At 38.2% G+C, this 14561-nt stretch overlaps 1 protein-coding gene across 5 annotated transcripts in view; it reads right to left on the bottom strand.

Moving 5' to 3' along the window:
- The window catches only part of Nin (ninein), a 100190-nt gene that overhangs the window by 38246 nt on the left and 47383 nt on the right, over positions 1-14561 (bottom strand). For all 5 annotated transcript variants that reach the window (XM_046461167.2, XM_046461169.2, XM_046461171.2 and 2 more), the window contains exons 6-15: positions 14204-14243; positions 12843-13033; positions 7628-7774; positions 7002-7169; positions 6385-6521; positions 5927-6067; positions 5477-5651; positions 2812-2922; positions 2351-2440; positions 34-172 (exon numbers count right to left, since the gene is read on the bottom strand). In XM_046461167.2, the coding sequence (XP_046317123.1) occupies positions 34-172; positions 2351-2440; positions 2812-2922; positions 5477-5651; positions 5927-6067; positions 6385-6521; positions 7002-7169; positions 7628-7774; positions 12843-13033; positions 14204-14243 (1339 nt within the window). The remainder of the gene's footprint in view (positions 1-33; positions 173-2350; positions 2441-2811; positions 2923-5476; positions 5652-5926; positions 6068-6384; positions 6522-7001; positions 7170-7627; positions 7775-12842; positions 13034-14203; positions 14244-14561) is intronic.

The raw sequence follows: 14561 nt of genomic DNA on the forward strand, positions 1-14561 counted from the left end.
GACTCTGAAAAGATAATGTCTGAATGTGTTTACCCTGGTCAGGCTCAATGCCGCCACTATTAACATCAAGTTCTTCTGACAGCGAGTTCTTCAAGGGAAGCCTGAATGCTTTTCCTTGTGCACGGTACTCTTCTAGCTCGGACTGGAGTTCATCCACTTGGTCTTGTAATACCTGGGGTTTAAAAACCCACACAGGTCTTAGAAGTGACACCAAAATACAAGCAACAACAACAACAACAACAAACAGATGAATTGGACATCATCAAAATAGACACTTTTGTGCTTCAACAGGCACCATCAAAAAAGTAGACAACCCACAGAATGGGAGAACAGTTTTGTTAATTTCATATCTGATAAGGTACTTGTAACTAGAATATATAAAGACTATTACAACTCAATAATAAATATAAGGAACTCAATATAAGAATATAAATATAAGAAATGGGCAAAGGACATAGGATCCTTTAAGATATCTTAAGAAATTTCTTAAGATACTTCCCCCAAGAAAATAAACAATCAGTAAGTATGTAAAAAGATCCACAAAATCATTAAACTATTAGAGAAATGCAAATAAAAACAATGAGGGGATGTCACTTCATGCCCACAAGGATAGCCAAAATAAAAATGATGCAGAATAATAACTGTTAACCAAGATACAGAGAAACTGGAACTCTCATACTGGTGGGAATGCAAGATGGAAGAGATTTGCCAGTTTCTCAAAAGGTTAAACACAGAGTTACCATATGACTCAGCAGTTCCACTCTTATGTATATGCCTAAGAGAAATGAAAATCTATGTCTTCATAAAAATGGGCACACAGATTTTCATAGCAGCATTATTCATAAAGCCCTCCAAAACTCAAATGTCCATTAACCAATGATAGATAAACAAAACACAATATATCCATATGATAGAATGTTATTCCAACATTAAAAGGAATAAAGTACTGAAACACTTAACAACATGAATGAACCACGGAAACATCATGTTAAGTAAAGGGAGCCAGTCACAAAGGTACACACATTATCTGATTTCATTTTTTGTGAAAAGCAAAGATTAGGCAAATCTACAGAAAGTAGAAAAGTAATGGTCTAGGGCTAGTGATCATGGGAGTGACTGTGGCTAGGTAGATCAGGGATTTCTTCTTGGGGTGAGGAAAATATTCTAAAATTGACTGTGGTGATGGTTGCCCAATTGTGTGGATATAATAAAAGACATTGATTTGTACATTTTAGATGGGTGAAATATATGGTATGTAAAGTTGTTTTAAAAAGTGAATGGACTGGGATGAATTTTATTGATGAATTCATTACATTTAAAGACGTTGAAAGCAAACAGTCCATTTGATTAGGACCAAGAGCTGTAACTTAATTATAAAAGCAGAAGAAATGTTTCTTTTCTCAAAAGTGCACGTGCACCTCCTGAGAAGGCAGCCCAGAAACAAGCTCATCAGGAGGGATCTGCTTTCCCCACCTCTGCTCAAGTGCAATTTTTATCTAAAGCAGGTAGAACTCAGTTAACCTTGTTAAAATAGACTAGTATTTCTGGTTTAAGGGGGGAAAAAAATCCCAAATTCCTAAGCTTATGGAAGTTAATTTAGGAAAATAAAAAGAGATTCCTCTAAAAGAGTGTTTTTATCTCTCCTGGTAGGTATTGGGAATGGTTTATTATAGAAACACTTGAATGGTTTCTGCTTCATTTGTTTTGTAAAAAAGGAACTTATTCAAAAATTAAAAAAAAAAGAAAAAAAAAACCAGGACAAAACTAAATTACGCCACATTAGGCTGCAATGATCAATCAGGAAAGGCTAACTTTGGAAAAAGCACATCAACATGGCAATATCATATTCCTCCACTCGGCTTAAAATTATATTTTCCTCTAAGCACTAGTAACTTCTGATCTAGATAAAGCAGACTTAAATGCAGTTTGCAGATTCCCTGATGCAGGATATTGACTAACTATATATATATATATATATACATATATATATATATATATATATTTTTTTTTTTTTTTTTTTTAATTTGTTCTAATTAGTTTTACATGACAGTATAATGCATTTGACTCATTGTATACAAATGGAGCACAACTTCTCATTCCTCTGGCTGAACACTGACTAACAATATTAATAGCCAACTTCCATGTAAGTGCTCTGCACATTGGCTCGTTGAATCTTCTCAACCACCTGATGAGTAGGTAGGTACTCTTGTTTTCACAGCCCTCTAGAGGAGAAGGTGAGGCACCCACAGGTTGAAGTGACCTATTCATGGTCATATAGCCAAGAAGCGGTGAGCTGGGATTTGCATGCATGCCCCCCTCCTGCACTCACGTGTTCTCTCCAGCCACTCACCCTGCACTGCTGCTCATACTCATTTCTCTTCTGAGTCAGCCTTTCTTCTTGCAGAAAGAATTCAGCACTGCTGGGATCTAGGTCACCAAACTAGAAGGTGAAAGGGCAAAACTGTCATTTTCCCCAAATGCCCTTCTTTGACCTATCACATACCAGTTTCTGTGTCACCCAGGCTCTTGAGCATGAGAGGAATGCAGTATTTAAGCAGAAACATCATCAACCAGAAGACAGGGAGAACATACGAGAACAATGTGTTCAACTCAGGCAGGGATGACTTCTTGGTGGCAGGCAATGTTTTCCTTCATAACCACTCACTAAATTATATCCCTGCAAAGTTACAACTTCTTTTAGGTACCCAAATAATTCCCTAATAAAAATGTTCTTGGCATTGCTTCTGCTCTTTTGAATAAAGACAGACACATTGGGCAGCCCATCAGGAAATCAGATTTAGACTGATTTACCTTTTCAGCTAACACATTGTCCAAATTTCGCTGAAGTTTGTTTGTCAGATTCTCATACTCTGCCAACTTCTCTGCATTTTCCAGAAGCTCATTTTCCAGGCGACTGTTTTCCTGAAGAAATTTAGGGAAATTAAATATGGCACAGATTAAGAAATAAGCAAACTGTTGTATCATTTTATATGAAGCATAAGTCAGTGTTCTCGATTAAGAAAATTTGCCCATCTTGAATGGAAATGAAAATAAACACAAAAAAGTTGATATCTAAATCACAGCCCAAATGTCTGCCCTTTTTAAAAGAAATCTCATAGAACACGGTGTCCAATATGTTAGCCAATAACAATCACATGTAAATACTGAGTGCTTGAAATATGTACAAAGATGAGTCGTAAGTGTAATATATACACTAGATTTTGCAGAGCACAAATATATATAAAATAGGTCAGTAATTTTTTTGTATACTGATTGCAATTTAAAACAATGCCTTCGAGATATTGGACTAAATGAAATGATTTGAAATGAATTTTACCTTTTAATGTGGCCATTTGTAAATTTGAAATTACATATCTGGCTTGTATTCTATTTCTACTGAACAGCACTGCACTAGAGTATTTTTTGAGGATGTTTATTATACTTATTAATGCATATGAATTAAATAAGTGGGTTTCACTTGTAGTGAAACTTCGTAAATTAAATGAAATATTCTCAATGTATTGTCCAATGAAGGAAAACTTGTTACAAAGTAATTTGTCCAGCCACCAACAAAAGAGAACTCAGAAAAACTAAAAAAATTAGAGTAACTCTAAAATCAATTTTCATTTACTGGTATTATAGTTTGATTTATAAATTAATTTTGGTTTAAGGATGTAAAAGCTATACATTTACGTGGTTCATATTTATACATTTTTTAAGTTATAATAAGATAATATCAACCAAAACTCACAAAAAGTTTTATTTAATTTAAAAGGATCTGTACATAAAGTACTTTTTAGAAAGATTTCTACTCACATTGAAAAAAAAAACAAAAACAAACCACCAGACATGCTATTTGACATATTTTCTTCTCCAATGGTAAAGACTGATTGGAAGAATGTTATTTCCAAAGCACATTTTGCCAAAAGAATATGGAGCCAGTATATTTTTAACATATTCTTGTTCACACCCTCACATAGCAATATGGAGTAAAGAAAAAAATGTACTTGAAGCATTTAAAAAAAATACTACCTTCCCCTAAAAATGCCAGTTCTATACTCTAGCCTTTCAAAGTGTACCTAAACTTATGATGCTAAAATAATAAGGAACAATCTTTACCTATCAGGCACTGTTCCGGTACTCTGAAAGATGCCCAATCAGACAGATACTGACTACAGGGAACAATCAGGAGCTCAGGAAGAGAAGCAGATATGGATACAACTATGATGCAAGAGTTAATTGCACTATGAAGACACAAGAGTAAAGGTAATGGGAATGAAAAGGTACAGCCCACAGTATCAGGGAAAACAGTGAAGGAGCATAAAAGTGTTCTGTCTCTGAGTGCAGTGGGGTAGGGGCATGGTTCTGGGAGTTGCTGGCAGGAGCTGAGGCTAGAAAGGTATGAGGATGGGAACTCTTTTAGTGGCCTCAAATATGAGCACTTTTTTTTTCTTTTGACAAAGACTATCAGCATGATTATAACTGATCTTTACGGTAACTGATGGCCATATGAAGGTAGGAGAGATGGGGAAAGAACTGTTAGGGCCCATATAATCAGCTAAGAAATCATGATGAATTCAGAGTCTAATCAGAGGCTAGGGAAATGCAGAGGAAGGAGATAAATCTGAGAGGCATTTCAGAGCATCAATACAACTTAGAAACTGATGAGTGATGATGACTGAGAATTTTAACTCCTGGAACTTATAGTGCATGGTGATGACATTGATTAGGGAGAAAATTCAGGAGTTGAAAGAACTGCATGATTAGGAGTCATAATTGGCTCAGTTTTTGATGTATGGAGTTTCAGGAACATTTCATAACAGCAGCGGTAGCATTTCCAAAGTACTTATTTTCCAGATACCATACACATATCATCTGATATAACCCCCACTTCAAAGGGTAAATGTTATTATGGTGCCCATCTGTACATTAGGAAACAGTTTGAGTAATTTCAGCTAAGTATACACTGACACCCATGTTTGAGCCATGCCGTCTGACTCTAGAGCTCCTGCATCATATTTTCTGTGTGAGTCCAATAAAGAGAAGGAATGTCCACTCCTCCACCAAGAGAGAGGAAAGCGGGGAAGACAAATGAGAGAAGAGGCACATATGGAAGCTAAACAGAAACTCAGAGGCCTCTGTGTGGCAAGAGGTAAGTTTATCTGCAGAGAACAAGGTAGGTGGGCAGAGAAGGGGAAGTAGGACCTGAAGATACAGATAGGCTAAGAGGACCAGATACTTGAATGAGGGTGTCAGTTAAGTGCCCAACATCCCTGAGGACCCAATACAACACTATCAGCACACCAGAAGCCTGCATAACCCTGAAATCCAGGTCCTAGCAGGGTCCCTGCCATGTCTGGATCATGACATGGTGGGGCAAATGTATCAGAGTGAGCCCTGTGTGGACTAGCCCTCTCAGAGCTAAAGCTTTGCATGTGGCAAATGCAGAAGGGATCCCAGCCTTTAAAGAGATTACCTTTAAAGAGAGGGCAAGGCGGTCCCGAATGTAGTTCTCCTCTGTTTTTGCCTTTTCGATTTCCTGTTCGAGTTCCAAGCGCTGCTTGCCCACCTGCTGCAGGATCTGCTCCCTCTCTCTTCGGAGTTCATTTTTTAAGGCTGCTATACGTTCCTTGTACTCTTCATCTAGTTTTCTGTAAGGAGGAAAAATTGACAAGCATCCATCAGATCCCCTGGAGTTCCCTACGTGGATCTATCAACATTGGAAACAGAGTTAATGAGATTGGAAGCACTTTTGAGAAAATGTCTAATGTGTCTTGCTTTCCTTGAGGCTTGACCACATCTAAATCTCTGCAGCCAGATGTGGCCCAACAGGCAGGCAGGCAGGCAGGCAAAGCATCCCTTGCTCTGTTCTGGCCCTATGCCTGGCAGGTGGGAAAGGATCTGGCCCTTGCCCAACCATTCGCACCTAAGGTTGTACTCATTCCGCCGCTCTATGGCCGCATGGTGATCATCCACTTCCGAAGCCATTAGTGACTTAAGTTTCTCAGCCTTGTCCAGGTCTGACCGTAGTTTCTCTTTTTCTCTGACCACTTGATCAACTCGTTCCCTAGAATCAGAAATGCACTGAGTTAACAGAAAACTATTTCTAAGCAACAAGTAGACCCCGAAGAGCTCTTATCTGGCTTGCTTAATACAAAAACAAAACCAAGACAACCAAACCCCACCCCAAACATAAAGCTTTTCCATAGTTCCCTTCAAAAGCCTACATGCCAGACTAAGTTCCACCTCATTTTCCTACAGTTTAAGGAAGATCTGTGCAACAGATATGGAGGACTAGTCACATTATGCACACAGAATGTAAAACTGTTTACCGGACTTGTTGGACAGGTGGGAAAGGGAACGGAACAGGAGAACTCGACTTACAACAAATGCCGGATCTCAGCCTTAAAGCTGGCCAGAGCTGCCTGGTGAATGCTGTTCTTGGTAACCAAAAGTTCATTTTCAAGAGCTAGTGTCAATTCTGTCAAGTTGACATTTCCATCAAGGCTGAAATCCAAGGCCTGGAAATCAGAACATAGCACAATTTCAAGACAAACCATAGATCTACCTTCTGAAAGCAAAAAATGTAAAGGTTACATAAACTTGGAGAACTGAATACAGCTTAGATATTGGGCAATTATATTTCTTTAGAGACTACTTCAGAATAATCTTCAATCCAGTTCAGAACAGTTTTTTCCTAAAGAAAATATAACATGTTTATTTGTTTCTCTTTAAAAAATACTGATACTATAAATAAACACAAATAATAGAGCTCTCATCTTTACCAGCTAGAGATCAGTTAAGCATATTTCTCATGTCAAAAACTCTGGGGTTAAAATTATGGAAAGTAGTTAGCAACAGGGGGTAGGAAAAGTTACCTCTTATCTGAGAGCTTGTGAACAGAATAATCATTAAAGATAAATCACAACGAATCAAGAGTTTCAAAAAAAATTGAAAGTTTCCAAGATTTGCTATTTTTCCTCCCATTTTAACTGCCACACCTTTAGGATCTCCTGGCTGTTCTCAATGCCCTCTTCCTGCCAGGTGTCGAGTATTCTCTCTACAGATGCATGGCCCATCCCATCATCCAGGCAGGAGAAGACCCGAAAGCCAATGGTACTCGTCATCGCCGATGGGGTTGTGGTACGACGTCCACTCTCATCAAAGGACTAGAAAAGAGAGACTTCAGCAAGCTCAGCTGGACTCCAGGCATTTCAACTAGATGCTGGTCAAGACTAAAACTGGTCAGTGCTGACCACAGAGAGCGGAATTTAATTTGTGCTGCTAGGAAAAAATACTTCATGCAGTGCCTTTGATCTCTGTTCCCAGGTGAGCCAAGACTACAAAGCTTATCAAAAACAACTATTTTTGACATAGATGGGCTGTCTCTCTATTTAACACCAGGTTTCTCTGACCCCGAGTTGACATCAAGAGACATAATTAGTGGCCTTCCCACTCTGTAATTTATGGTCATTTCTCAAACCCAAGTTTTCTTCCTGACAGGTTAGTCTTTCTTATTCTCCTTTTGCTTTGCGCTCTCTCTTTGGCATTTTACTTCAGACAACAGATTAATTAATTAGAAATTACTAAGTGGGTTCTAGCTTTCACTTACAAAGAAAAAGCTTACCTGCATGGAGAGGTGCCTTTTCAGTTGTCTGTAAGGAGTAGAGGCTGACGGTGTAAGGGATTTTCCATTTTTAAACAAGCCATAGAAAAAATCTTCTACACTCATTGTGCCATTGGGATCAAGATTATGAAATACTTCTTCAAGCATCTGAAAGAGAGTCATCACATATTTTAGATGCTTCACCGAAAATAACATAAGGCCCAGGATCTACTTCTGGCCAACAGAAATCAACACCACTGTTGATTCTAAGACTCTAGAAATATAATTATGTCCTTTTACTCTTATTTGAACTAAATGCACTTTCCTTTCCAGTACTGATATACCTTCTCCCTCACACAAACTAAATAAAATTCCATTTTCAACATCTCCATAATTTAATAGAATGTAGCAATTAACTTTCTTTACTCCTAGAGTAGGCAATCTTTAATGAAGCCATGTACTTGCAAATTAAAATTTTACTTAAAAAATAAAGATTTAGCTTTACAGCATTATAATAGTAGAAATTAATAGGACATTCTTCACACCTGCAAACTGTGGTGACTCTAAGTGACATTTGGCTTATATAAAAATTTGAAATTGGCTCACTAGCACAGCATAATTTGGTCTGGGAGAGATCGTAATAACTTAAGAGTTCGGGTCTGAAACCCATACTTGGAGGTTAGAACCTTACTTGGAACAACACTGTATGTGCTGGAATTTTGTTTTAGCCCAGAAGAGACAAAGATTTGGTGAGACAGGTTTTGTGTGTGTTCCAAGAGATAAAAGACAAGGAAGCTTCAACTGACTCTTACACCCTCTGTGAATAATCAAGTGGTCCTCATCATATAACAAGGACCCCAGCCCCATTCAGAGGCTTGCCTTGGAGATGGTCTGTTCCTTAGCCTCACAGGCAAGGGGAAGGGGAACAGAGCAGTGTGCATCATTGCAGCCCCAAGAAACGGTTTAAAGGCAAAGATCTCCTATTGGAAGTCAGTGTCCCTTTATTTTATGGGGTAGGTTTTTTTTTTTTTTTTTCTAAAGGAAAACACTTCCCATGAACAAAATAGAAATCACATGGGGTTCTTATTAAAATGCAGAGTTTTCTATAGTAAGTCTGAGGGAGGGGCCTGAAATTCTGCATTTCGAACAAGCTCCTAGGGGAAGCCCAGGTCACTGAGTAGCAAGATTCAATAAACAACAAATTTATTCTTGTGGCCTTAAAACTTATAACTAAGTCCATTCTAACATAGGTTTAAATTCTCTGTGACACATCCTCAAATTTTTTAATATTCATTTCTTAAATCTGAACTATTGCTATGATTTGTGTCATCTCATGATTGATGTTGTTCTTTATGTAAGTGCTGGAGGCATCTCTTTTATCAATGCTCCCCCCTACACCCCTCACACCAAATAGGAAACATCTGTCTCCATTCTGGAGAGGACTCTGAAACAAGGAAACTATTCTAAAGGGTGGAAATCTTTGGAACAAGTAACAGTTTCTAACAGAGAATCTAGTAATCAAATCCATGGAAAGGCATTTAGGACAAGCTGCAGAGGCTGCCAACATCCCTTAGCATTTTGGTCTCATTTTCATCAACCAAAAGAACACTCTCCGATATCAGTATGGAGGATCCTCCAAAAACTAAAAACAGAACTACCCTATGATCCAACTACACCACACCTCAGCATTATCCAAAAGTGTCAAAGTCAGCATACTATAGTGACACATGCATTCCCATGTTTAAAGCAGCACAATTCATCATAGACAAGCTACAGAATCAGCCTAAGTGTCCTTCAACAGATGAATGGATAAAGAAAATGTACATATAGTGAATGGAGTTTTAGTCAGCCATTTGCAGGAAAATGGATGAAACTGGTGAATATCATGTTAGGCAAAATAAGCTAGGCTCAGAAAGACAAGTTACTACATATGAAATAAGACATGTGGAATCTGGAGGGAATAAAGGGTATCTCATGAAAATGAAAGGAAGAGGAAGAGGATCAGGGGGAAGAAGAAGGGGAGGGCAAGAGAAAGTCCCGGGGACTAAAATTGATCAAATGCATAAACAAATATGCCACAATGAAAACCATTGTTCTGTATGATTAATATGTGCCAATAAAAAATATATATGTGTGTGTATTTATTTATTTATTTTTAAGAACACTCTCCTGTAGGAGGAGAAGGAGGAGGAGGAGGCTTTCAGAACCACCAAACCAAAAGTTATGATGAAATCCAGGCGCCCTGGCTGAAGCTAGCAAGGCACATTTTACCTTAGACCCACATCTAGAACTGCAAGGACATTTTTGCTCCCCATGATGCACTAGCCAGATCTTTAAATAGTTGATTTTCCAATGTGTGAGTTAGGAAATAATGTATCAGGATAGAGATCAAAAACCCAAATATGAGCAGAGCCCAGAAGATGATGGAGACAATGGAGAGGGTGGTTTTAAGACATTGGAAAGTGGTGAGAACTCACTGGACACCTGACCACATGTCCTTCCCAAGGAGCCTACTACATCTCACGGCCTGCAGAAGTGGGCAAGATCTTTGGATTTTTAAAGGAAAATCTCCCAAACTTGAAGTGTACAACACAGTTCAATTTTTAAAACCTTGAGCCAGCCAAAGAAAATGACTTTGGGATTAGATGTGGCATCTGGGATGCTGGTTTGCCATCTCTACCCCTTAGTTGTCCTCCCTTCTGGAAAGCAAAGTGCTAGTTAGAGCTGTAAGAGAGGGGCTCCAATTCCCCCTCAAGACAACAGTGGGCAGCAGTGACCTTACTGTCTTTATCTATACAATGAAGGGGTGACTAAAGCTCAAATGGCTTTCAGTTGTAAAATCTAGGATTCCAAGTGGCATGTTAACAACATCATCCTTAACTCCCAGCTCCTCTGTGGCTTAGAGCAAATCATAAAAAACACTACAGAATCACACAGTTTTTCTTTAGGAGAAAAAAAAAAAAAGAAAGAAACCGCTAAATAAAAGTTGTGTTTAATAAGCAATCCTTTATTCATACTCAAACCAGAGGAAAAAATCTTTATTTCTTCTCCCAGGTTTTGGGAACTCTACTACTCTTATATAATGACTACGGTTTATTCCAAGAATTGTTTTTGGATAAATAATCCAAGTTTGTGCAATATTTCTTGGCAAAAACAATCCCAGGTTCTGGGTACTGCACTAGTTTATAAATTAGGAGGATGATTGAATTTTATGACTCAGAGTCACCATTGAGGGCTGGGGTTATGGCTCAGTGGTAGAGCGCTTGCCTCGCATGTGTGAGGCACTGGGTTCAATTCTCAGCACCACATAAAAATAAATGAATAAAAAAAAGGCCCATCAACAACTAAAATAATATTTTTTAAAAAGCCACCATTGAAAAATAAATCACCACTATATACATGAAAAAATGTTCAACATCACTAGCAATTAGAGAAATGCAAATCAAAACCACTCTAAGATTTCATCTCACTCCACTCAGAATGGCAGCTATTATGAAGACAAATAACAATAAGTATTGTTGAGGATGTGGGGAAAAAGGTACACTAGTACACTGTTGGTGGGACTGCAAATTGGTGTAGTCAATATGGAAAGCAGTATGGAGATTTCTTGGAAAATTGGTAATGGAACCACCATTTGACCCAGCTATCTCTCTCCTTGGTCTATACCCAAAGGATTTAAAAACAGCATAATTCAGGGACACAGCCACATCAATGTTTATAGCAGCATGATTCACAATAACTAAACTGTGGAACTTAGATGCCCTTCAATAGATGAATGGATAAAAAAAAATGTGGCATGTATACACAATGGAATATTACTCAGCAGTAAAAGAGAATAAAATCATGGCATTTGCAGGTAAATGGATGGAGTTAGAGAAGATAATGCTAAGTGAAGTTAATCAATCCCAAAAAACCAAATGTTGAATGTTTTCTTTGATATAAGGAGGCTGATTCATAGTGGGGTAGGGAGGGGGGGAGCATAGGAGGAATAGACAACTCTAGATAGGGCAGAGGAGTTGGAGGGGATGTGAGGGGGCATGGGGTTATTAATGATGGTGGAATGTGATGATCATTATTATCCAAAGTACAGGTATGAAGACATGAATTGGTGTCAATATACTTTGTATACAACTGGAGATATGAAAATTGTGCTCTATATGTATAATAAGAATTACAGTGCATTCTGATGTCATATATAAATTTTAAAAAAGCAGTCAAGTAGTGTACAATGACTACATATACAAGTGAGGAAGAAAACATTAAAAATAAAATAATAAATTTTCTGCAAACCAGGATACTGGGAAGTTTTTGATTATAAATTTCTTTGGGAGAGGGGATAGGAAAATACTACCACTTATGGAGTGAGCAGATAGCAGGGTTTCAAATATCATTATAATCAAAGACCCCAAAGCTACGACGGTAGCCCTAACCTCTAACTCCCTAATCTTTATTTTTAGCTTTTTGAAAGACATCTCTTGGAATTACTTACATTCTTATGTTTCACAGCTATTCATGCATTTAGTCCTGCAGAGCCCTTCTTAATTTTTCAGAAAATGTAAAGTTTGAAATGTTACCAAGTGAGACTCTTTGGGTGGCTCTTTTAAGACTCTGTACTTTCAAACAACCAACTTACCCTTTTCCATTTCCTCATGACCAGAAAATGGTAATGACCCCTGGTTGTGACAGCTAACCCAAAGCTCTTCTCATACAATAGGCAAAGGCAGCCGAGACCATCCTTAACTCCCAGCTCCTCTGTGGTTTAGAACAAGTCATAAAAACTTTTCCCATATATTGCTCAATCTGCTTAAGGATCCAGGGATGACATTGAGATATTCTGTCTAAAAACCTAAACTTAACAGCCTGGCTTTCAAAATAGTCCCCCAACTTAAATGTGTGAAACTCCCTGCTTAATTTTTCCTCCATGCTTTCCCATGTGTTCCTTTGTGATTGACATCTCCTAACATCATAGCTCAAAGAGCTAGGGTCTGGTAGTCTCATACAGGGTAACAGGCTTAGCACTGTAAGGGGTACACAGTATGCACGAAGTATCAGTTTTTCTTTCTCATAAAACAATATGAATCCCTCAAAAGACAATATCTTCAAGAATGACTTCTTAGGAGGAAAGAAAATAGTCTCTAACAAGCTGCAGGAAGCTATGGTATGGCTGTCCCTGCCTGTGGCCAGTTAGGAGCTTATCATCATTATTGTTCCTGAATCAAAACACTACAATGCTTACCTCCCCATTAACATTCTGCAAACCATACTGCTCGCAGATGGAGACCAGCTTCTTCCGGTTCAGGTGACCATCCCGGGTGATCCCCAGATCATCACAAACCTCCTGCAGTTTCTCCTCTATCCAGTCTTGGGGAGGGGAAGACCCACTCTGTGAGGCACTCAAGTCATCTGGGTTCCAAAACCGTAGCTGGCCTGAAATCAGAGTGCACACAGTATTGTCTCTAAAGGAAGTGCAAAGAAAGAGTGAATGCCTATTCTCAAAAAAAAAAAAAAAGTACTTTTGAAAATAAATATTATATTAAAAAAGTTGAATATTATAAGAAATGTTGACCCCCTTCTTATTTGGTCCTGATGTTCCAACTTTTTTTTTTTTTTTTTTTTTTAGAAACAATAGATAATTTTTTGCTCCATGGCAGTCAAACTGAGTAAAGAACATCCTTCCTGTGCAGTACCACTGATACTGGTTTATCCCAACTAATAACATCAGAAGCTTAGGTGGTCATCTGATCACATGAGAAGGCTGGTCAAGAGCCACCCTAACGTGTTCCAGGCCCTGAACAACTACAGGTTCCAGTTTTATTTCTATTATCTAAATACTAGAGCATCTTTTACTAAGAAAAAAAAATTCATGATGATCATCTCAAGATTTGCCTCTTTCCAAAGTCTGCACATAAGAATATTCTGACCTATAGAAAACAAACAATCCAACTTCAAAGAATATGAAGGGTAATTTCTATTTGAAGACAGAGATCAAACTACTTATTTAAATATCAAGAATATTTATCCTCTATTAAAAATCTCTACTTCTAAATTGTCCACTTACATATTAGAGAGTCTTTAAAGTTGTCACTTAAATATGAGATAATTACTAGCACAATTTTGTGTGCCGGAAGAACGGAGATCTAGAGAGAACGTGTTGTAAATACATTTAAGCACAGTTAATCCCAGATAGGTAGTGAAGTGGCTTGAGAGCTTGTCAGCTGGACCTCAGTGCCACCTGGTGGTCAGAGGATCAATTGTGTTCCAATGCTTTTTATATACATTTGAAATTGCAAGGGATGCATATTAAAATGCTATTTAGGTTAGGTTAATATTTAGGTTACGGCTGTTCAATTAATTAAAAGGTTTGTATCAAGAGAAATTAGTCACATTGTAGTTGCCATCTTTTTCATGATGTTAAAAGCCAGGAGTTTAAAACTATGAGCTATCAACTACAATTGAATTTTCTGTGGCTTCTGTTCCTAATGTTTATTCTCAACTAGCCTCCAGCATAAAATGCGGGAGGTAGGGTATGGGAAGTGCTCTATGAATGGCAGCCCAGCCCTCCCCTCCCCAGCAGGTCCCCACATGCTCAGCTCTTACCTTCTGCTTCATACTCCTCACCGCGTTGCGTCTTCCAGTGCTACGGAGGACAAGAGATGATTAGTGTGCTTTTGAAATTATTCAAAAAGAAATCCTAGCTTTTCCTAAACCAGATTACATTCTGGCTCTGAAATCATCATCTGGGTGGGCCACATGATTTTAGGGCCTGCCAATGCTTCTATCCAAGAGGGTTCTCTTCAGTTAACCAGATGATTCCTATGACACTGAATATGGTCTTCTGCAGACTGTTATAAGGATTTGTCCTTCTCATCTGGGAGGTCACTTATTCAACAGCAAAACCTATCAAACCCATTAAATTAAGCTGAAGTAAATATTCGGAATCCATTAAGAAAACAAG

Source organism: Marmota monax, unplaced genomic scaffold (assembly GCF_021218885.2).
Source record: "Marmota monax isolate L192 unplaced genomic scaffold, Marmota_monax_Labrador192_F-V1.1 WCK01_AAM20220418_F8-fsc00001, whole genome shotgun sequence".
Classification (NCBI taxonomy): domain Eukaryota; kingdom Metazoa; phylum Chordata; class Mammalia; order Rodentia; family Sciuridae; genus Marmota; species Marmota monax.